The sequence below is a fragment of the Littorina saxatilis genome, linkage group LG14, assembly GCF_037325665.1.
Source record: "Littorina saxatilis isolate snail1 linkage group LG14, US_GU_Lsax_2.0, whole genome shotgun sequence".
NCBI lineage: Eukaryota > Metazoa > Mollusca > Gastropoda > Littorinimorpha > Littorinidae > Littorina > Littorina saxatilis.
In genome coordinates this window covers 540,749-566,239 of record NC_090258.1, presented here as the reverse complement: position 1 = coordinate 566,239, position 25,491 = coordinate 540,749, and the positions used below count along the sequence as shown (strand labels likewise).

Here is a 25,491-nt window from a genome sequence, read left to right as displayed (position 1 = left end):
TAACCACTCAACCACCCAGCGCACCCACCCTCCGTACCCCATCCACCCACCCCACCCCACCCCACCATCCTCCCCTTACCGACCACCACCTCCACCCACCCCCACAGAGCGCATGGCACCTCAGTTGAAGTCCCCGCAGCGTCAGTGGTCACGGTGAAAAACTCCGACATGCATCGAGACTTCACACTTCTCCCTGAGTCCCAGTCGTCGCTAAACACACAAACCTTACTGTGAGAGAGAGAGAGAGAAAGAGAGAGAGGGAGAGAAAGAGAGAGAGTCGCGCGCAATTATACCGCCCCCTCGGTGACAGCCCCGACCAATCAGCGGACGACGTTTCTTCTCAGGGGCGTGGCTTGAGAGACGACTGACGAGCAGACGTTGGGTTGTGTGTATATTCCGGGCGGCGATTACTGAGCTGAAAGTAGTGGTTATCAGGCAGTCCACAGGAGCTAAGTGTGTGCGGTGCTGGCTGGCGACTGGAGCAGGCCTATATTATCTGAAAATTACCCATAATCACAGTCACACAGGCGTACAGCCAACCCAGCGAACGAGCGCACGAACGAACCGACAAGTCTCCTTGCGCGTGAGCGGTGGGTAGTTATCCGACGTTTATCTCTTGATTTTAGCTAATTTGTGTATGTTTTTCCTCATTCGACGATCTATCGACGAACAGTTTTACGGACTTTGAAATTTGTCATCGCATCGGGCCATTTTTAAGCTGTGTTTGGTCGATGGGGGTGATTATCTCGTAACTTTTTGTGTTGCAATTTGGTAGCGGATACTTGATCGATAGCGCTTTCGTTTTGTTGAGCTTGGCCGCCTGGTCTTCAGAGGTTTGTCTTTTCACCCTACCCTGCTAACTTTTCTCCTTTATTTTTGAGGAAATTTTGCTGTTTTAATTTTCTCGTTTTGCATGACTTTATGATGAATATTCGTTTTGCAGGTTTGACTTCTACGACGAAGCCTACAGAGACAAAACGACACAGAGCGATAGAGGAGAGACGGAACGCGTGAACACAATTCCCAGTTTCAAGCCCACTGTGTTTGTGTGAAGGGAGACAGAGAGAGAGGAGGAGCAGAGAATCCCGACTTTGCAACACAACTCTAGTCTCCCTTTGAAAGCCGGGTTTACCCACTGATTTGCTTGTTTTCACGGCTGGGTGGGTTTCCACCCCTTTTGCTACCCGCTCTCCACAACACAGGGATTCACTCAACTGGCAAGTCGTGTATGGCTGGTTGCTCTCGCCTGGACCTCACAGCGCTGTGTGTTTGTTGGTGTGTGTGGCTGTGTGCTTTTAGCCCACTGACAAGGACTATTCTCGTTTTAACAGACACTGCAGGGATTTTAGTCCAGTGACAACGACTGTCATTTCTACACGTCGGTATGAACTGTGTCTGTAGATCGCTTACAGTAACTCTGATCTCAGCCAAGTAACACGAACCGTGGTGTTTTTTGCACAATAACAGAGGCTGTGTTTTGCTAAGAGACATGCAATCAAGAATTGTGTTTTTAGCCTAGTGATAGATCTTTCGGTGCAGTGACAAGGACTGATTTTAAACTCCATTGACAGACAGCCGTGGTGCTATCACACTGTGTTTGAACAGAGAACAGTGCTGATACTGCACTGTGTTTGTAGCATTTTGACGGTGACAGTGTCATCAGTGATAGTCACTCTGTTCTCCGACTTTCGCAGTCTTCGTTGATTGTGTGTATATTTCGCTGCCAGACTTGTCTCTCACCCCACCTCTCAACATGCTGAACATGAATGGAGCCATGGAGTCTCTGGACCAGGAGGGTCTGCCCAAGTCAGCCTTCATGGACCTGCAGCAACCCCAACAGATGCCCCCCATGCACCCCGCCTACTCCTCCATCCGAACGTCCTACCCGTCCCAGCACCACCAGCACCACGACAGCGTCTTCTCCGCGCCGCAACATCGGGGTGCGCTGGGCTACCCGTTCTCCATGAACTCGATGGGTCCTGGCGGCTACGGGACACCCCCCACCCACTTCTCCATGCCTCCATACGGAACCACCCCGTCCCCCCCGCTCAGAGACGGTAAGTCGTTATTCGTAATTAGCCTCCAATTTCACCCTGATTGCCCGTTAAGTGTTGCATGGCGTATAATTGGTGTGCTTGTTGCTGATCTGTATTGATTGTCTCGTTGTGATACGATTATTATTGTTCCGTTTTAAAGTCAACATCTCTCGTGATCAGACTATTATAGTACCGTTTTAAAGTCAACATCTCTCGTTGTGATCAGACTATTATAGTACCGTTTTAAAGTCAACATCTCTCGTTGTGATCAGACTATTATAGTACCGTTTTAAGATTTCATGCTACTTACACTGTTTCCCTCACTCTGTCTTTACACTGTTTCCCTCACTCTGTCTTTACACTGTTTCCCTCACTCTGTCTTTACACTGTTTCCCTCACTCTGCTGTCCATGTCACGAGACTGACACGCGTTCGTCGTATCAATTCGATCATGTCAACACTATCGTTTGTATGCTTCTGTTTTAAAAACTGTAAGAACTTTAAGAACTGTAGTTATTTTTCTTTCTTTATTTTTACATTGTCAAACGAAATCACTGGTTATTCAATTAAATTATCCATCCATCCATCCATCACTTGATGGCTGATGAATGGTTACGGATTAGAGGGGCTTGTTTCTAGCTTTTAGCTTGGATGCTTCCTTTCTATTTCACGTGGCTGCAATTTATCATATTTATCAGTCGGTGTTCTGATTCGAACTTATTGTATAACATGGCTATATACGTGTACACGTAAGTGCAATCAACACTTTTATAAATAATATTCTTTAATGATTAGAAAATAACGCGGCAGCGGTAGCATATCAAGGGGTATTTTACTGTTCAATGTTCTGTAGAATTTGTCAATCGCTCCATTAACACCCTAATGTCTCTTTTGGTCCTAACTAAGGCCAAAAAAAAAATTGTCTGTTTAGGGTAACCCGACCGACCCTATCGATTTGGCGCCGACCCAAAAACTTTTTTTTGATTTCAAAAAAAAAAAGAAAAAAAAAGAGGTAAAAATGCTAAAAAGAGACATTTGGCGTTTCTTTCTCTCCCTTTCTCTCTGTTTTATTTTTACGTTAGTTTTGAAACATGTATTCATCAAATATAAGAAGTGAATGTTCAGCCAACATAGCATTTACACACACACACAAAAAAAACTTTACCTACCTACCGACCCTACTTTTTTTGGTCATGTTACCCTAAACAGACAATTTTTTTTTTTTGGCCTAATGATTATTTGCGTCCCTCAAAATCTATTGCGAAATGTATAACCAGTGTCGCTTGGTCTCCCAAACGTTCAACGTAAACACTTTTAAAATGATACTGATTCCATGAATTTGATGAATGAATAGACTCTAAAATATGTCCTGAATTACCTAAAATTCGGAGTTGTTCGCGATTTTGGGGGTGGGGGTTTTTTCTTCCCAAAAATGGGTGCCCGAGCCTTAATGAAATGTTGAAGAACAGAGACGGGATGCGTTATGGGCTTCACGGACAATTTGATTTTTGTTTGTGATGATGACAAAGAGTGTTCACGTCCTACAGACACAATGTGTTGCCTCTTAACAAAGAGCCATATTGAATATTATGGGGGAAGATGTTGTTTGTCTACAAACTAAACATTTGGTGATTCCCCGGGCTCAGATGTGTTCAGCGAAGGACGGAACACGGCAACGATTTGTGGGTGTCAACCAGCTTTGGGCGCTAAGCTCTCGTTTTACCTACCCCTGTTTCTCCCTTATTGTCAGCGTGAAACTCGACTCTCACTCGGGTAGCTCGAGTTGTGTAGCAAGCTGTTGTATGGCACAGTATGCTCTCTACACCCTTCATCATTGAAACTACACTATGATGTGTATGCATACTAAGGTCGCGCATACTTCTATTGTAACGACACAGTATTTGTGTGATGAGGACGGTCCGTGTCTACTGCGAATTTTGTGTGAAGTTTGAAAGTGGGGAAAATGTAATTCGAACGGCACAGTATTATAATTAATCGCTATTTATTGTCACACTTATATATCAGTTTTATGACGTAATATATCTATACATGCATTTAAACACAAGTTTCTCCAAATAAACAGATTTTTGTATGAAGGATTATATTTTTTTCGGAATAAAGAAAAAGAGACTAAGTATACCAGACTAGGCCGAAAGGAGGGAGTACTTTTTTTTATATATAAATTTGTAGAAAATGACCCCCCCCCCCCCCCACCCAAAGAAAAAACAACAACAACAACACATAAATACATACATCAATTAATCAATGAATAAATATAAATTGAAATTTTTTGTTACAAAAAAGAAAATGCAGCAGGGGTAAAAGTTTCCATGTGGGGAGCACAAATTCCTCATTTAAATCATTTTTTTCTGTGAGATTTTGTCATGTTCAAAACCCCCAGAAAAGGAAATTGAAGGCCAACATGATCATACTTTGATGATGTGTAGTGCAAGTCAGTTTTCCTGATTTTAAAATGTTTAATTCCTATGGCAGCAATATAGAGCTAATCACGATGGGACAGGAAGAAAGAACAATCCGACAATACTCAGAAGGTTGTTGCGTCAGTAATTTTTATTTATTTTAATTTATTTTATGCAATTTATATCGCGCACATATCTCAACCACGGATTCAAGGCGCAGGGATTTATTTATGCCGTGTGAGATGGAATATTTTACACAATATATCACGCATTCACATCGGCCAGCAAACCTCAAGCCTATTAATAATTGATTAACAATAATTCGTTTACTTCTCATAATACATCACGGTGGTCGAGGTTTTTATGTTATTGTTTAGAAAACTTTTGTAATCCCAGATTTTCGCAGATTTTCTTTCTGGATAACACAGAACGTATTCTTTTCTATAACACTGATTAGTGTACTAATCAAATAGATATTAAACGCAATGCGCCGTGTATGAGCCACGCTGCATGTGGTGTGGTGCATTTAGTGTTTAGTGTCTCGTCGGGTTAAGGCGCATTTGTGGAGACATCTTACACATGCTTCTTCATAGACACAAACAAAATAAACACGCGTCAAATTGTTGCTGTTTCTGTGAACTTTGTATACATGTCATGATTGTAACCTTTGTTAAAATAAACTTATGTTTAAACCAAATTGGAAAAAAACCCCGCTTCGGAACATGTTGTGCGTTGCAAGATTTGAGTATAAATCATGATAACGATGGCAAGTCAACATTTGGGGCTTAGTGCAAAAAATAGTTCGGAACAAATAATTTGTTTAATGAAATGCAAGGAATTGAAACTAGTTCACTTCAGACACATTCGTATCCTTCAAAATCTACCGACGCGATGAATAGGACGACAGATTTGTTGTGAAGGTGGGATATTTCAGCATCTACCGACGCGATGAATAGGACGACAGATTTGTTGTGAAGGTGGGATATTTCAGCATGAACATTATGTGCCCAAAATGTTTAAAATAAATAAATAAAACAAACAAAAACGGAATGGTAGCTTTCAAGCTAGATAAGTTGCAGAAAGCTTTTATTTTTTTCATCATCATCTTTAGTATTTTAATCATTTCTTTTATTGTTTTGTGTGAGTGCGTTGTCACCGAACATTTCAGTTTACCATTTTTTGTACTGATTTATTTTCTTTGACTTATATTATTTATTTGTTTTCTTCAATCATTTTTACCCAAACTGTCTGTGTGCTTACATTTTATTTGGTGTTGTAATTAATATAAGGAGAAAGATTTCCACCCGTTGTCACAACTAATGAACTGTGCAAGAAACCGCACTCAGGGATATATTCACCATTGCGGTTTAATATCTGACAACGCTGACTTGTCGGTGTATATTTATTGATTATATTTATTGACATTAATTTATACTAAGTTAACAAAAATGCGTCGGAGCTGTAAGAATTGTTTTGGGTCAGCAGGCTTTATGATAGAACACAATAGTGTTTTGGGTCAGCAGGCTTTATAATAGAAAACAATAGTGTAAAGGTTGTAACAACAAATTTGAATTTAACAGTTGTGAGAACATTCTAACACCGGGAACAGAGCAAGGCCTGAAAACGAATCAAATTAGCCGGGTTTCGAAGAAAAAAATACTAACAGAAAAATACACTATTAAAGCAAAAATAAAGCCGGTTTGAGAGGAAAAAAATCAGCGACAACAGTAAACCAAACGGAAAAAAATAATCCTGCAATAACTCGACAATTTGCTGCAACAAATTCCCAATTATAAGTATTGATGAGCAATACTGTTATTCGGGTGGATTTCTTACGTAGCACGAGGGGTGAGGAACGGGTGGAAGTCTTGCCTGCAACGAGTTTCCCCCCGTTCCTTTCCCCAGGTGGCGTTACCTGTGAGGGCTTCCTCCCCCCTGCCCTGCTGTCCACCCTCGTCACCCTCAGCGACAACAACCACCCCACGTCGTGGACAGTCACCACAGAGGGCCGGGGATCCGCTCTTCACGTCCAGTGGGAACCCAAGAACCCTTACTGGGAACCCCACAGCTCCGGCGCTCTTGAGGCGCAGAGCCTTTCCGGAGAGCCTCAGGGTGACCGTCTTCTACCCCCCTCGTCGCATCTCAGTCTGCCCCGGGCGTCTCAGCAAGCTCTGCCCACAGACTTTCAGCATCAGAGTCAGAATCTCTTTTCTCGAGAACCGCGACAGCATTTGGTGGAAGAGGACATGAGCCTGCGTGCAAAATCACCTAATTTGTCCCCAGATATTCCCAGTCAGACGCAGAAAGGTCAAAATGTACCTGAAAAAGTTTTAGGTCAACCGCGAGATGGTCAAAATCAACCGGATCTCAGTGTAAGTGGTGACCCCCAGGGTCTGCCTCGAGGCGCCGTGTCTCTGAGTCAAATAGACTCAGAACTAAGTTGTTCAATGGAGGGGCCGACCGATTCACTGGCCGGTGTGAACTCCTTTGACAAGCCGAGCACATCGACTCGACATTCCTTTGATTTGTCTGATGGCCAGCAAGGCATGACGACTCCACTGGTGGGCGAAGAGGGGGAGGGGGGCGCTAACCTGAGCAGTGTACCCCACCTGGGAGACCACGGGTGTATCCTGGCTCCAGGCCCCAACGTCAAGAAGGAAGCTCTGTCACCGCTTTCTTCAAAGTCAGCTTGTTGCGCTAAACTCGGTCCGGGAACCTCGAACAACGTCCAAGCCATGAACGACGCTGGCTTCGGGAGCCTGTCTTCCACTGTCAACTCTCAGAACCGTTTTCTTCCTCTGTCTTTTCAAGGCCCTGTGTCCACAACTCCAGCAACTTTCATGTCTGCTGCTGGGGCCAGACAGGCCGCTGGCTATGTCTCTCACTCGGGACCCTCTCAGACGGGACCCTCTCAGACGTTGGGGCCAGATGGCGGTTTAGTACCAATGAAGTCAGAGTTTGGGGAGAGTGATGACGAGGCTGATGACGACGATGGGGAGAAGGGGGAGGAGGGGGAGTCTAACGGGGAGGAGGGGGTCACGTACTTACCTCAGTACGCACCTCAGTACGCCTACTTCCCTCCACACTTCTACTACACAGGTAGAGTCTACCTTGTTTTGACAGGATATTTTGGTTTTAACAAACTTTAATTCATTTCAGTAGTCAATTGCAGCATCGTGATGTTATGCACAAAGGCAATATGCTGACGGTAGAGGCAGCTTTGTTCACACAAGTTGCATTCTCAGCTAACACGGTATGAAGGCTTTTGCATGAAAAACGCGCAACAAGGCGACGAAAGCGTCTAATAATTTTGTAAAGAAAAAAACTACAACAGACACACGTTTGCCCCTCGCGGGTTAGGGGGGAGAATTTACCCGATGCTCCCCAGCATGTCGTAAGAGGCGACTAACGGATTCTGTTTCTCCTTTTACCCTTGTTAAATGTTTCTTGTATAGAATATAGTAAATTTTTGTAAAGATTTTAGTCGAGCAGTATGTAAGAAATTTTAGGTCCTTTGTACTGGAAACTTGCGTTCTCCCAGTAAGGTAATATATTGTACTACGTTGCAAGCCCCTGGAGCAAATTTTTGATTAGTGCTTTTGTGAACCAGAAACAATTGACAAGTGGCTCTATCCCATCTTCCCCCTTTTCCCGTCGCGATATAACCCTTCGTGGTTGAAAACGACGTTAAACACCAAATAAAGAAAGACATACGTTTTAAAATTACTTTTTTTTATTCTTCGTTCCAAGGCTCAAACTTCCACGCCTTTAAAGTGTAAACAAAACAACACCTTAAAAGTAACTAATATCGCGCACCTTGAAGCATGGGAAAACAAATCGTGTTTCCGTGTGAGTAAGCTGAATGTAGCAACATAGAGTTGCCTTTCACTCGTGCATGCGATGCAAGCAGATCACAATAGCACCATTCTGCCCCTCGGGTCTGGTCATCGCTAGTTTGTTCCCACCCCCATGTCGCGACTCCCCCCCCCCCCCCCCCCCCAATCTACCCCCGTGCTGTACCTAACTCTTTCCGACACAAAGCCTTCACCGGCGCTCGAGGGTACTGCACAAAACCCAACATGATATTTTACAGCTTTGGTAACACCTCTACGTTCCGACAGTCCTTGTGAGTCAAACAAACAAACACCTCCAACAGCGCATTGCCCCAAGGGAAAGGAAACAAACACCTCCAACAGCGCATTGCCCCAAGGGAAAGGAAATGAGCGATGCGGGGTGAGTTGGTGGGGTGGGAGGGGGTTCGCTGGTAACAAACACTCAGTCACGGTCAAGAGCCTTGTTCTTGAGGCGTCAGCTATCGGCAATGGGAGACCCCAACTTATTGGTCGTGTTCTATTGTATTTATTGATGTATTGACCGATTCAATCACTGATTCATTGATTGGTTTATTATTAAGCGTATTAATGTATCTTCTGATCAGTTATTAATGGGCTTACTTACAGCAATCGATTAGACATAAATACACACACAAGAGAGACTCGTAGGCTGATTTGTTAATTTGATTTATTTTTCGTGAACATTTACGCGTGTTTCCCCATGAAAGCAACGAACAAAACATTGGTTGTTTCATTGTTATCGCCAGTCAAACTATCTTTTTTGTAAAGAATCTCATCGCGCTCCGTTTTACAGCTGAACAAAAAAACCAAAGATGTGATGATACAGTCGAACATGGGTTCTATCGATACAAGATTTGTTAGTCTTACAAAGGACACTAATCCACCCATCCCGCTGAGTGTGATATATTATAATTATATCTGTCTGTCTGGTTCATTCCCCACCTGTCACACGTCAAGAGTCCAAGATCATGCTGTTTCCCTGTGGGGGGTGGGGGATAGGGGATGGAGGGGGGGTGGGGGATGGAGGGACTCTTAGAATGTGTGCGTGCTTGATGTCTGTTTGGCATTGTTCTTCACTTGTCTGACATGTCTAAAAAAAGAAAACAAATAATAACCCCCCCCCCCCCCCGCCCACACCCCGGTGTTCTGTCTCTGTCAATGTGAAAACCCCAAATCGTAAAGACAAATGACAGGTAATGAAGTGAAACGTGTTGTATGGTTCTTCGGGAGTAGCAGTACATGTAACAGACCACATGCACGTCTTCGGTTCTTTCCACCTTGAGTTCTGCCCCCTGAGCAAACGGCATGATACATCCATTGCAACTAGGCCTACTCACTGAGGCAGCAACCATGTGTCTTTTCAACTTCGAGTTCTGACACTTTGATTGAGTAACGGCAATATTGCAACATCTTATCGAGTCATGTTTCCTTTCTACCTCGAGTTTTGCCTCTTTAGTTTGAACGGCATGATGCATGCATTGCAACATCTTATCGAGTCAGGTTCCATGTTTCCTTTCTACCTCGAGTTTTGCCTCTTTAGTTTGAACGACATGATGCATGCATTGCAACACCTCATCGAGGCAGCATCCATGTTTTTGTTCAACCTTGAGTTGTGACACTTTGGTTTGAACGGCATGATGCATTCATTGCAACACCTCATCCATGTTTCTGTTCAACCTTGAGCTATGACACTTTGGTTTGAACGGCATGATGCATTCATTGCAACACCTCATCCATGTTTCTGTTCAACCTTGAGCTATGACACTTTGGTTTGAACGGCATGATGCATTCATTGCAACACCTCATCCATGTTTCTGTTCAACCTTGAGCTATGACACTTTGGTTTGAACGGCATGATGCATTCATTGCAACACCTCATCCATGTTTCTGTTCAACCTTGAGCTATGACACTTTGGTTTGAACGGCATGATGCATTCATTGCAACACCTCATCCATGTTTCTGTTCAACCTTGAGCTATGACACTTTGGTTTGAACGGCATGATGCATTCATTGCAACACCTCATCCATGTTTCTGTTCAACCTTGAGCTATGACACTTTGGTTTGAACGGCATGATGCATTCATTGCAACACCTCATCCATGTTTCTGTTCAACCTTGAGCTATGACACTTTGGTTTGAACGGCATGATGCATTCATTGCAACACTTCATCCATGTTTCTGTTCAACCTTGAGCTATGACACTTTGGTTGAGCAGCGACAGGACACGTTCTCCCCTCCATTGACGAGTTTCTGTCAGAGTTTTCTCCCCTCCATTGACGAGTTTCTGTCAGAGTTTTCTCCCCTCCATTGACGAGTTTCTGTCAGAGTTTTCTCCCCTCCATTGACGAGTTTCTGTCAGAGTTTTCTCCCCTCCATTGACGAGTTTCTGTCAGAGTTTTCTCCCCTCCATTGACGAGTTTCTGTCAGAGTTTTCTCCCCTCCATTGACGAGTTTCTGTCAGAGTTTTCTCCCCTCCATTGACGAGTTTCTGTCAGAGTTTTCTCCCCTCCATTGACGAGTTTCTGTCAGAGTTTTCTCCCCTCCATTGACGAGTTTCTGTCAGAGTTTTCTCCCCTCCATTGACGAGTTTCTGTCAGAGTTTTCTCCCCTCCATTGACGAGTTTCTGTCAGAGTTTTCTCCCCTCCATTGACGAGTTTCTGTCAGAGTTTTCTCCCCTCCATTGACGAGTTTCTGTCAGAGTTTTCTCCCCTCCATTGACGAGTTTCTGTCAGAGTTTTCTCCCCTCCATTGACGAGTTTCTGTCAGAGTTTTTCCAACTGAGTACTCGCACAGCCTGGCGAGGTTCTCCTCCACGGAACAAAAACAACGTAACCAGCCAACCGTGCGCTGATGCGGATGAGTGCATCCGTGTTTCTCTGCTGATGGATCAACAAATCCTCGATGCTTGTTTTGCGCGCATCAACACTAGACACAGAGAGAACACCGCAATATTGACACAGAGACCTGTAAGGTCTACAAGAGCAAAGTGAGATTGTGTTATTTGATTTTCACAGCCTATAGAAATGTAACTCTAACAGATTTGTTTGTAGGAGTAAGAACTGTAGAGTATTGAGAGAAAACTGAGAATCTGTTATGTGGTCTTTACAACCTGAGGACTTTAAACCGGTAAGAGCTTGTCTGTGTGACAAAGACCACCTTGAAGAGGCAATTGTAAGGCACTTGTTTTGACTTCACATCTCAGAGACGACTTGTAACACTTGTCTGGCTTCTGAAGATTACTTGAAGTAGTTTCCTGAGAAAATCGTGAACATCTGTTTCCTTGTATCGGTTTGAATAGCAAGCTTGTTTTCTTGGGTTTGAAGTGGTGGACATTGTAAGACATTAAAAAAGTTTTGTTTTATGTTTTGAGGTTTTGAGAGCAAGCTTGTTTCGTTTATCGTCAGTGGCCTTCGAAGATTTCGTATCTTCAAAATCATAGTTCTGAGATAATGAGTGTTTTAAAAATCAAATTCCTCTTCACCAGATCAAAACGTGTAGATACGAGGTTTTCACTTTTTTGTTTTGAACTTTTTTGTTTTGAATTTAAGGAACAATTACGAGGATTTTCAACAGACTCGCAGGGATTCAAACAGACAATACGAGGTTTTCCCGCTAATGTCGCTAATGTCTCAACACCCAACGGCAATACGAGGTTTTTAAAATCAGGGAAAAAAGACCTTTGCAAAATAGATAGAGTTACAAGCTTTTCACAGATGATAGGAAAAAAATCAAGGGACGAAACCATGCAAAAATCCGAAAATCGGGAAAATGTAAGTTACGAGGTCTTCGGAGGCCACTGACGTTATGTAGAGAAAAAAGCCTGTAGTTTCCCGAGAGACTTGTCACAATCTGTTGCACTCTGTTGATTATAAGACTGAATTTGTTTCAGTATTAGGAGAGGGACTAAAAGATTCTGCGATTTCCCGAAAAGCCTGAGAAATCTGTTACAATATTTTGTTTAACTTGGAAGGCCTAGTAGTTGTCATAGTTGAGGACTCACGAGTAGGGGGGTTGAGCCTGTAAGTTGGTACGCTTTACTTTGAAGGAAAACTGTGAACATTGTTGCTTCTACAGTCGCACTTTTCGGAGAGCAAATTGTGAGTTGAACACTCGATTACACGCGAGAGAGTTACAGCTGAAATGATTCTTGAGCACTCGATTACACGAGAGAGTTACAGCTAATTGATTCGGAAAAGGCTAGCGCGTGTTTAAAAAGGATTGAGCCTGTAAAGTTCGTACTCTTTTATTTGAATGAAAAAGTGTCAACATTGTTGCTTTGTTAGCACCTTCTGAAGAGCAAACTGTCAGCTCTTGTTAGTGTTGAGAAGCTCGATGCACAAGTTTCGTGTTACTTGCGATAATTACATGGCGACCTGGGTGTTTCGCAAGTGTTGTACTCAGTCTGAAGTGACTCATTACTCATTTACGTATGTATGCTCACTTAAGTTGAGCCATGTGTGGCGCTAAAAACCCAATAGTTGCCATTTGAAATGCAAATATTTTCCCTTTCACGCATCTTCTTTGTATGCTGACAAAGACAGAACAGGTGACGTCACAAGACGCAATGTATGTCAGCCCTCTCGCTCCGTCAGCCAGACGACACACAACACAACGGACACAAACAGACAGGTCTCCACAAATGACTTGGTCCCCAACCCGGCTTGTTAACACATTTTACACGAGCAAGCAAGTAAAAAATAAAACTCGGGTCGACACAGAAAAAGGATGTTCTAGCTGACATCCGTTCCCCTTTTCTACCTGTTGGCTGCACAAGGTTTCTGGTTTCAAGTCCACTATAAACAAAGAAATACAACAGTTCGATGTGCTTCAGAGACTTTGATCAACTCGGGAGGTGTGATTGGGAAGAAGAAGATGGAAAGAATATATATATGCCTAATATGGTACACAAGCAGATCAATATAATGATTAAAACATTGTACCATCGATCATCTTATTAATTAATTAATTTATTTTTAAATAAGGCCGAAACGTTTTGTGTTCAATTGTACTTGAATGACAATGAAATCGATATTTCACGTACAGGATCTCCAGGATTCAATAAATCGTTTAGTATTGCACTTTTATCGCGTTTTGTATCGATACTCCAAGTAATGATCGGTCGTGTAGTTTACCATGCTATTTGATGCCTATGGCTGACCAAGACTTTACAATTGATTTCAACATGACTAAGCTGCACTAAGCGTAGAAAAAACAACACTTTCTGTTAAACAAACCTCCTTCTTCCGAAGAGTCGGCACAACTTGCCCTCTCAAAGGTTGACATTGTAAAGTTGCTTTGCATTATACACCATTCTTGTTTTCTGTTTAACAAACCTCTTTCTTACGAAGAGTCAGCAGAACTAACACTCTCAAAGGTTGAAATTGTAAAGTTGCTTTACATTATAAACCATTCTTCCCGTGATTCATTGACAGAGGTGTCGGCCATGTTGACAGATTCTGTGTCTCGCGGGAGACAGGGGCACAAAACATCTCGTTACAGCCCCGCACTCGCTGTTCCCACCCTTCCTCCACCCGACATGTCACTCTACCCCTCGCCCTCAAAGGGTCGGGGATTTCTATGAGATTAATTAACTTAGCACCTCATAGTCCCACAGGGCGAATCATATTAGCTGCGAGATCTCGCGTGTTTGGCCTTATTAGCTGTGAGATCTCGTGTGTTTGGCGTTATTAGCTGTGAGATATCGTCCTTGTTGCGTTATTAGCTGTGAAAACTGAAGGTCTCGACTAACCTGTGAGGAAAAAAAGAGTGTTTGATTGTAGCAGTGGTAATGTGATTAGTCTAACTGTTTTCGCTGTCTCCGGAGGCACATTAAGGGCAATGAAGCTCGTAAGGGTTGTTTTTCATTGGCTATTCATCGTTGTGTGCATTGTGAGTTATGGAGAGGTGGTCACTGATTTCATTAGCCTTGTTTTAACGGTTGGAGTTTTGTTTTGCTGTGGTGTGCGGTAGCATTACATTCTGCGCCTTTTTTTCCGATTTGTGAAAATCGTTTTTTTGTTCTGTTGGTTTAAACGTAAGTTTATTTTAACAAAGGTTACAATCATGACATGTATACAAAGTTCACAGAAACAGCAACAAGCTAGAAGCTTATAGATAGTGGTGTTCCTGCATGACAGTACAACATAAGTTTATTTTAACAAAGGTTACAATCATGACATGTATACACAGTTCACAGAAACAGCAACAAGCTAGAAGCTTATAGATAGTGGTGTTCCTGCATGACAGTACAACATAAGTTTATTTTAACAAAGGTTACACTCATGACATGTATACACAGTTCACAGAAACAGCAACAAGCTAGAAGCTTATAGTGGTGTTCCTGCATGACAGTACAACATAAGTTTATTTTAACAAAGGTTACAATCATGACATGTATACCCAGTTCACAGAAACAGCAACAAGCTAGAAGCTTATAGATAGTGGTGTTCCTGCATGACAGTACAACATAAGTTTATTTTAACAAAGGTTACACTCATGACATGTATACACAGTTCACAGAAACAGCAACAAGCTAGAAGCTTATAGTGGTGTTCCTGCATGACAGTACAACATAAGTTTATTTTAACAAAGGTTACAATCATGACATGTATACACAGTTCACAGAAACAGCAACAAGCTAGAAGCTTATAGTGGTGTTCCTGCATGACAGTACAACATAAGTTTATTTTAACAAAGGTTACAATCATGACATGTATACCAAGTTCACAGAAACAGCAACAAGCTAGAAGCTTATAGTGGTGTTCCTGCATGACAGTACAACATAAGTTTATTTTAACAAAGGTTACAATCATGACATGTATACCAAGTTCACAGAAACAGCAACAAGCTAGAAGCTTATAGTGGTGTTCCTGCATGACAGTACAACATAAGTTTATTTTAACAAAGGTTACAATCATGACATGTATACACAGTTCACAGAAACAGCAACAAGCTAGAAGCTTATAGTGGTGTTCCTGCATGACAGTACAACATAAGTTTATTTTAACAAAGGTTACAATCATGACATGTATACACAGTTCACAGAAACAGCAACAAGCTAGAAGCTTATAGTGGTGTTCCTGCATGACAGTACAACATAAGGCGGTAACGGGTTTTTGTTCTGTTCTCTCTCTCTCTCTCTCTCTCTCTCTCTCTCTCTCTCTCTCTCTCTCTCTCTCTCTGTCTCTCTCTCTCTCTCTCTCTCTCTCTCTCTCTCTCTCTCTCTGTCTCTCTCTGTCTCTCTGTCTCTGTCTCTCTCTCTCTCTCTCTCTCTCTCCCTCCCCCCTCCCCCCTCTATTTCTTCCTTTCTTTCTTCCGTTCTTTCTGTATCTGTTAATGTATCTGTTCCAGTATCCTTTTTATATTTAGTCAAGTTTTGACTAAATATTTTAACATCGAGGGGGAATCGAAACGAGGGTCGTGGTGTATGTGCGTATGTGTGTGCGTGCGTGCGTGCGTGTGTGTGTGTGTGTGTGTAGAGCGATTCAGACTAAACTACTGGACCGATCTTTATGAAATTTGACATGAGAGTTCCTTGGTATGAAATCCCCGAACGTTTTTTTTCATTTTTTTGATAAATGTCTTTGACGTCATATCCGGCTTTTCGTGAAAGTTGAGGCGGCACTGTCACGCCCTCATTTTTCAACCAAATTGGTTGAAATTTTGGTCAAGTACTCTTCAACGAAGCCCGGGGTTCGGTATTGCATTTCAGCTTGGTGGCTTAAAAATTAATTAATGACTTTGGTCATTAAAAATCTGAAAATTGTAAAAAAAAAATACAAATTTATAAAACGATCCAAATTTACGTTCATCTTATTCTCCATCATTTGCTGATTCCAAAAACATATAAATATGTTATATTCGGATTAAAAACAAGCTCTGAAAATTAAATATATAAAAATTATTATCAATTTTTTTTTTCGAAATCAATTTAAAAACACTTTCATCTTATTCCTTGTCGGTTCCTGATTCCAAAAATATATAGATATGATATGTTTGGATTAAAAACACGCTCAGAAAGTTAAAACAAAGAGAGGTACAGAAAAGCGTGCTATCCTTCTCAGCGCAACGAATACCCCGCTCTTCTTGTCAATTCCACGTGCACTGCCTTTGCCACGGGCGGTGGAGTGACGATGCTACGAGTATACGGTCTTGCTGCGTTGCGTTGCGTTCAGTTTCATTCTGTGAGTTCGACAGCTACTTGACTAAATATTGTATTTTCGCCTTACGCGACTTGTTATTTATCTATTTATTTTGTTATTGATTTAGGTATGTATTCATTCATTCATTCATTCATTCATTCATTCATTCATTTATTCAATCATTCAGCTATTATTTATTTATGTTTTTTGTATGTATTTATCGTTTTATTTCTTGTTTTATTTCTTGTTTTATTTCTTGTTTTATTTATTGGATTTTGTTAAGATAATGAATAATTGTTTTGATTATCTAACTATTTGATAATACGAGGAATTGTTCCAACAACATGCTCGTTAGAGTATAGGATACATTTGGGTTGTTCTTAAATTTTATATTTTACTTCTTTAGAAACATTTCAATATTTTAGTCGCGTAAGCTAGCAATTAAAAATTATCGGTTTGTTTATTTCCACTATTTATTGACCGGGTGAAATGTTTCCCAAGCAGGAAATGTTCTAGTTTTCCTTTATTTTCAGCGCTTATGTTCACAGTTTTAACATTTCTAAACACTCACTCTGTGCCTGTGTTTGTTTTAACCAATCACCTGTTCAGTTTCTTGACACACTTTGTGATATTTGCCTCGTCCCTTACCAAACTTACACTAAAACATTTGTTCAATTTAATTTTTTTATTTAAGAAAGCAGAATATGTTTGACACCTGCCAAGGTGTGTTTTTCTGGTTTCAAATTCTTGTAGTAAAAGGTGCAGTCTGGGGTTCTCTCCTTCATTCTGTGCTTTGACACGCGTCGAGGGGTGGAGAAAAGCAAAGCATGGACAAACAACTCACACGAGACGTACCGTCAAATGAAATGCCACAGAACAAAGCGCTCACAAGACGGCACAAACAGTGCACTTGTGTCTCCAGGCCTTCTCAATCGGAGTGTCACTTTTCTTTTATATAGGCTTGGGGGGACATATTTAAAATGATAGACGTTTGGATTTAATATTTCATTGGGCATAGGTCTTAATGTGGGTGTTTTATTTATTTGGTTCTTTGTTTGTTTGTTTGTTTGTTTGTTTGTTGGTCAGTTGGTTTGTTTGTTTGTTTGTTTGTTTGTTGGTCAGTTGGTTTGGTTTGTTTGTTTATTTGTTTGTTTGTTTGTTTGTTAGGTTTTTTGTTTGTTTGTTGGTTGGTTGGTTGGTTTATTTCTTTATTTCTTTCTTTCTTTATTTCTTTATTCATTAATTCATTAATTCATGCATTCATTTATTCATTCCTTCATTCCTTCATTTATTCATTTATTTATTCTTGTTGTTGTCGTTGTTTGAATACTTCTGCTCTGTTGAATCATTTCTTCATCATAACTAGAACTTGCTGCGAGCTTAACCTCAAAAGGATGGTTATTACTCTTAACGTGTGTGTTTTTCGTTTGAAATATTTCATTCTTATGTAATATTATAGTTGTGTATTGTGAACAATAACAACACAATCAATTGATAAAGAGGTGTCGTAATTTATGTGAACAATATGTGAACAATATGTGAACCCATGTTAACTTGCTTTTTATGTGCGAAATGGGATATCATTCCATTGTGCAATTGAAATTTTGTGAGAAACAATATGGGTAATATTAATATTATTGTGTACCTTGGGTCATGCGCTTAAGAGGAACTTTGCGTTGTGGGGGTACGGAGGTAACCCATCACACTCTTTCTAGTTTTTGCCTTTGCTTTGTTACTTGTGTTAAACCTTTTTTCACACACTTGCAGTGAATGAGGTTGCAGCGCAGTGTATCGAGTTCCAGCTCGTTATTCTTGCTACGTTGTGTCTGTCAGGGCAGCGCCCTCTTCCCCTCCCCCCTCCCCCCGTGTAGCAAGGGGGTGAAAACACTGTCCGTGTGTTTTGTCAGGCGTGTACATGCACACGACGTAACTAGGTCAACGTGGACCGGCCTGGTCGCACATCACTCAATGAAGAGAGGTTGCTAAAAAAAAAGAAAGAAAAAACAAGTCGCGTAAGGCGAAAATACAACATTTAGTCAAGTAGCTGTCGAACTCACAGAATGAAACTGAACGCAATGCAACGCAGCAAGACCGTATACTCGTAGCATCGTCAGTCCACCGCTCACGGCAAAGGCAGTGAAATTGACAAGAAGAGCGGGGTAGTACTTGCGCTGAGAAGGATAGCACGCTTTTCTGTACCTCTCTTCGTTTTAACTTTCTGAGCGTGTTTTTAATCCAAACATATCATTATCTATATGTTTTTGGAATCAGGAACCGACAAGGAATAAAATGAAAGTGTTTTTAAATTGATTTCGTAAATTTAATTTTCATATTAATTTTTATATATTTAATTTTCAGAGCTTGTTTTTAATCCAAATATAACATATTTATATGTTTTTGAAATCAGCAAATGATGGAGCATAAGATGAATGTAAATTTGGATCGTTTTATAAAAAAAATATTTTTTTTACAATTTTCAGTTTTTTAATGATCAAAGTCATTAAGTAATTTTTAAGCCACCCAGCTGAAATGCAATACCGAAGTCCGGGCTTCGTCGAAGATTACTTGACAAAAATTTCAACCAATTTGGTTGAAAAATGAGGGCGTGACAGTGCCGCCTCAACTTTCACGAAAAGCCGGATATGACGTTATCAAAGACATTTATCAAAACAATGAAAAACACGTATGGGGATTTCATACCCAGGAACTCTCATGTCAAATTTCATAAAGATCGGTCCAGTAGTTTAGTCTGAATCGCTCTACACACACACACAGACAGACACACACACACACACACACACACACACACGCACGCACATACACCACGACCCTCGTCTCGATTCCCCCCTCTACGTTAAAACATTTAGTCAAAACTTGACTAAATGTAAAAAGATATTTAAGATGAGACTGAGACATACAGGGAAAGGAAAAAAGATCAAGAAATAGAGGGAAGGACGAAAAGACCGACTATGTTGTTTTAACGTCCTCTTATGAAAGACAGAGAGAGAGAGAGAGAAGAAGAGACAGCGGGACACAAGGTGGAGTAGGATTAATGGTCTTGTTCGTATTTGAAATCGGGGCGTTAGTAGGTACATTCAATACTATGCCAAATGCATGGCTCATATTTTGCAAATGTAAAGAAAACAAGTGTCTCTATTGCATGTTCTAGGGATTACTATGTCATCTTTACTGATTTTGAGTTATCGCGACTCAAGTTTTGATATTTTTTTTCACAAAAAAATCAAATTAAAAAAATATTAAAAAAAAAAACTAAGTGTCTGACAGACAATTCTCTAGAACATGAAATAGTTAATAGTATTCAAAACAATCGTGCAAAGTGGCAATGCTGTAGCTTGATTAGTTCTTGAGATATCATGTACCCAGTATTTCCAATTTCGCAACATATCATATTTCATAAAATATGTAATAAATGCATTTTTTTTTACAGTATCATTTTTTGGTTGATTTTTTACAAAACTAGAACCATTTTGACATATGCATGCCAAATGGTTTGCAATTATTCCTATTACTTTGGTATTTATGGCCATGAACAAAATGATACTCCCGTCTGACCGATGATACTACCTTAAGACGTTTTTGTAGCTACTGTGATCGGCATTATAATTTTCCGGGGATGTGTTTAGATGAAGGAACAATCGTATTCCATGTAAAAAGTCTGTGCATATTTTAAATAGCGAGCAGAATTGCCTTCACTGCCACTGTGCCTTTCAAAGTGTCATCGAAGTATTTGACAGCAAGCCTGTATGCCACAGATTACTAGCTGCACGTGTTCTGCTGTCGTTTGTTTATTCACCTGGTTTTGGACAGCTTATCAATGTGGACGAATTGGAGAGGGGAGAGTTGAGAAATAGGCTATGATCCGTTCAGGTGGTGTGTCTTTGTTGGTCGGGCTTCCGTCTGTCAAGGTGAAAGGTGCAAGGTGCAAGGTGCAAGGTGAAAGGTGCAAGGTGCAAGGTGAAAAGTGAAAGGTGCAAGGGAAAACGTTCTCCGGCAGGTGTTAACTAGGGGGAGAAAGTGTGTCCAGGAAGTATTGTGCATTGTTTTTCTTGGATTACGATGACAACGATGATGATGATGAGGATGGGGATGGTGGCTCTTCTCACATTTATGTAAAAGTATTGTTATTTTATGTTATACGGTAGTCTCTGTCTGTCTGTCTGGTTTGCTGGCTTGCTGACTGGCTTGCTTGCTGGCTGGCTGGCTGGCTAGCTGTTTGTCTGTCTGTCTTTTTCTCTCAATCTGTGTGTGTGTGTGTCTCTCTCTCCCTCTCTCTCTCTATCTCTAACACTCTCTCTCCCTAGCAAGTGACCAAACTCATCCAAGCAGCAGTAAGATAAATCCACCCGGAGGTGTCTTAACCCGGGTATCCCGGGTGGACCTGTCACGTTGCCACCCTTCGGCCCGTCTCTAATCCGGGTAGGTCGTCTTTAGGGTCAGCATCTCAAGCGTACTGTGTTGTGTTCCGGGTGGCGGGGTGTGTGTGCGGGTGGAAGCAGGACACAGAAGGAACATACCCGTAAGAGGATTTAACCTCTCTGACGAAGTGTGAGTGAGAGAAGCTCATTTTTGTTTGTTTGTTTGTTTGCTTAACGCCCAGCCGACCACGAAGGGCCATATCAGGGCGGTGCTACTTTGACATATAACGTGCGCCACACACAAGACAGAAGTCGAAGCACAGGCTTCATGTCTCACCAAGTCACATTATTCTGACACCGGACCAACCAGTCCTAGCACTAACCCCATAATGCCAGACGCCAGGCGGAGCAGCCACTAGATTGCCAATTTTAAAGTCTTAGGTATATGACCCGGCCGGGGTTCGAACCCACGACCTCCCGATCACGGGGCGGACGCCTTACCACTAGGCCAATCGTGCGTGCCGGTGAGAGAAACTCACTGCTTTCAGCCGATCCTTGACCTTAGAAATAAGGATGAGTTAGAAATAATGCCCCCCCCCCCCCCCCGAACAATATATGACTAACACATTACTTTCTTCTGGGGTGTTTTATGCTTATTTTGTTTATAAAGTTGGGGGGGGGGGCGGTGCTATTCTTTCACGACATGTAAAGAGATCATATATATATTTTAAAATGAAGATGTATGATTGAAACAGGGATCCTTGCTTATTTGATTTTAGCGGAGCTGATGGACGTGTGAAGGTTGAGGGTTTGCTTTGTCATTGTGGATGCTAATCGCCAATTGGGATCAAGGGCCTTCCTCATTAACTCATTGTCTCCCAGGTACGGATATATCCGTACCAAAACATATGGCTCTATCTGACCAGGTACGGATATATCCGTCCCAACACAAATGGCTCTATTTGACCAGGTACGGATATATCAGCTCAGACTGTTAGCTTCAGTCGCTTCCCGTAACGTCGATCTGACGCCTTCATTCCAGCGTGTTGATACACGGCAGTTTCTACACAGTTACTACTATTCTGAATGACCTGCTGCATCACAGCTGGTCTCGGTTAAAACAAATTTGGTCAACATATGTGGGGTAGAAAGTGTTCAACAACATTATTACTCGTGTTTATTGGAGCCACGTGTATTTTATGTGTGTGTGTGTGTGTGTGTGTGTGTGTGTGTGTGTGTGTGTGTTTGTGTTTGTGTTTGTGTGTGTGTGTGTGTGATGATATGTCTTCTTTTATTTATTGTTGTTACGAGTTGAAACTGGTTATTCTTCATGACAGTCAAATCTGTCTTAAAGGTCAGGTTTTGCACTGCGGGGTGTATATACTGTTATCGCAATATCAGTATAATACGAAGCAAGCCATATAGCCTTGTTGAACCTTCGGAGTTTGAATGCATTTTTTAAATTATTTTATTCTAGTTTTAGTCTATCAACTCGCTTATACCCGGGGTGGCGGCAACTCGCTTGTACCCGGGGTGGCGGCAACGGGAGAAAGACAAGCTCTGACTTCGTGATGGAGAAAAACAATTTCAAGTGTTGAAAGTTGTGCTTCTCGGAACTTAGACTTGTGATTGTGTGGAAAGCGAAGTGCGCTGAATAAACAAGCCGAGAGAGGCATTGTGTGAAAATTGTTCGGGGTAGAGAGGGTTGAAATATATCCCCCGACCCCGCCCCCCACCAGCGGGGGTGATGGAAGTGAAGAGTATCGGATGTACCCTGTGGGACGGGCTGCTATGCGACTCCCGGCCCTGCCACCCCACAGCCTGTGTAGACCGCGTGCAGCTACCTCCGTTCTGTCAATGAAGGTTGGAATGTTCGCAGCGTAGGCTGTAGTCAGTATTGTGTCAATGAATTCTAGAGCCCATAGACAGGCAGACAGACTAAATAATATTGCAGACAAACAGACAGACAAACAGACAGACAAACAGACAGACAAACAGACGGACATCTCGTTGTGCTCCCTTAATTACAACTTTCAATTACGGCTTTGTATTTATGCAACTGAATAAAAAAACCTGTTTAAACCAACAGACGGACAGACAGACAGACAGACAGACAGACAGACAAATTGACAGACAAATTGACAGACGAACAGACGGACAAACAGATGGACAGACAGACATACAGGTGACAGAATAGGTAGGCGCGTAAAAAGAAAGGGAGAAAAGGACGAAGAGAGGCAGAACGAGTCAAATAAAGACGAGACAAAGAGAGAGAGAGAAAAAGCTTCCTTCCACTTTCACACCCAGACACATCCAGTGCCATCCATCATGATCACACCCGTATATCTCCTCCCTGTGATGCCGCCACCCGACACACAGACAACACGCGTATCGATTGCACGTCTTCCCACCCGCCACGCTCCGCTGAGCCTTTCAGGTCGACACACAGGTGAGGATCAAAGGGAATATCGACAAACGCCGCCAGTGCCAGACAAGTCTTCCTCTCTGGCACCTTGTGGCAATGGGGCGCAGATGGCGTTGTTGTGTACACACAACTTGTCGGGTTCCGCTCGATGGGGGAGTTTTCTGTTTCTTTTTGTGGGGATAGAATCTGAACGAAAGGGATACAAGAAAACTGACTATAAGGGTTTAACGTCCTCTTATGTTTGAAAAAAATTGAAGGATAAAATGAAGGAGATGGAAAGGAAGCGGAAAGTGGCAGGACAGTGTTATACGCTTTTCATTATTATGTGTTGTGTACAGACAACTTGCCCTCGGTTCCGCTCGATGGGGGATTTTTCTTTTTCTTTTTGTAAAGATAGAATTAGAATCTGAATGCGGTGGATAAAATAACACGTGGAAGCTACCACTGACAGGACAGTGTTGTTCGGTTTACATTGTGGTGTTAAGTGGAAACTTGTTGCGTTTTGTGAATGACGCCGTTTGCCGTGGACTGAGCGTGTTGCACAGATTTTATGTTTGTGTGTGTGTGTTTTGTTGTTGTTTTATTGCGGGTCTGTAACACAGGGTGGGATGGAGGGGGAGGGGGGGTTCTGGGTTCCCTTCCCCTTACCCGGAAACTGAACTTTGTTCTCAAGGATGGACCCACTATACCCCTTTCAAAAGCACAATTGCAACAGCAGTAGGAAACAGACGCCTGGCCAGCCCCTATCCCCTCTCATGCACTAGGTCCAAGCCTGTAACACGCTGTTTTCAGGTAGAGGACAAGCTGAACAAAAAACTACACCAAAATCTGCTTTCTAATTTCAGACGATTTTCAGCTTGATGACCTACAGATGGGAACGATTATAGCATGGCCATTCTTGTTTGTTTGCGTTTTTTTTTTTTTTTTACAAACTTTGGCTGATTATTTTGTTCTGCTTTCATCTTTTGTCTGAGGACCTGCAGATGGACAAGAGCACGACATGACCTAGTTTGTGTGTTTGATATTGGCGCAGTGTTGACACACTTGGACTGATTAGTGCTCATTGTTGTGTGTGTCCAGACAAGAGCCAGGTGGAGGACCAGATCCACCGGATGAACGGCAAGGGCAAGAAGATGCGGAAGCCTCGCACCATCTACAGCAGCCTGCAGCTCCAGCAGCTCAACCGCCGCTTCCAGAGAACGCAGTACCTCGCGCTGCCAGAGCGGGCCGAACTCGCTGCATCCCTCGGCCTCACGCAGACACAGGTCAGTGTTCTCATTGGATAAGATACGATTCAGATAAAACGTTATTGATGTGTGTTGTGGCTCCTCAGCCTCATGCAGACATGTGTTAGTGCTTTCATTGGATAAGATCCCCCGAAAGCGGCGTATGGCTGCCTAAATGGCGGAGTAAAATCGGTCATATACGTAACAATCTACTCGTGCAAAAACATGGGTGAACGTGGGAGTTTCAGCCCATGAAGAAAGAAGAAGGAGATAAGATAAGACCAGATAAGATCGGATGATCGATAAGTTAGGATCAGATACATATTTATTGAGGGCTGTGGCATAAGCATACAAGCGAGCTTTTTTCAACCAACCCTCGCCCGGAGTGGGACTACTAAAAAGTCACAAATATGTATACACAGACATTGCACGCATGGAGGAAATACAATAAAACCATACGAGAGAGAGAGAGAGAGAGAGAGAGAGAGAGAGAGAGAGAGAGAGAGAGAGATGGGGGGGGGGGGAGGGAGTGAGAGAGAGAGGAGTCTCGCATCGTAAGGTGGGGCTGAGAAGTGCAAGTTTAGTGATGTGCATATCTTAGAAATTACACACCAGAAGCTGCGCCTGCGTAATTTGATTTTGATGTTGTAAGTAATGATTTGATTTCTTGTTTTTTTAACATGTGTATGTACGTGTCAGCCAGTGTTACTTTTTGTGATTTAACTCCAGATTCCCCTTTCGCTACAACTTAAAATCACACTGTTCTAAAAGGCAAATGAGTTCAGCCATGCTGCATACTGAAAGGAAAGCGTTTCCTCAGAGAAACGTACACCCACATATACCATAATGATGACAAATTAGGGAGCAGGCTGTACAGCTTGGTGTGGCAGACGGAGGGTATTAAGTAAAGGGAGGTGAAATGTGCCTGTACATTTTTAGAGGCTGTGGTATGGGTGGTGGTGGTGGGAGCGGGGAGAGACTGAAGGAAGGGGTGATAGGTGGGTGTGTATGT

At 42.2% G+C, this 25,491-nt stretch overlaps 1 protein-coding gene across 1 annotated transcript in view; it reads left to right on the top strand.

Annotated features, from left to right (window-relative positions):
• Positions 1 to 281: 281 nt before the first annotated feature.
• The window catches only part of LOC138946830 (homeobox protein Dlx1a-like), a 53,435-nt gene continuing 28,225 nt past the window's right edge, over positions 282 to 25,491 (top strand). The window contains exons 1-3 of the mRNA XM_070318235.1: positions 282 to 590; positions 944 to 2,057; positions 24,334 to 24,518. Of these exons, the coding sequence (XP_070174336.1) occupies positions 1,754 to 2,057; positions 24,334 to 24,518 (489 nt within the window). The 5' untranslated portion in view covers positions 282 to 590; positions 944 to 1,753. The remainder of the gene's footprint in view (positions 591 to 943; positions 2,058 to 24,333; positions 24,519 to 25,491) is intronic.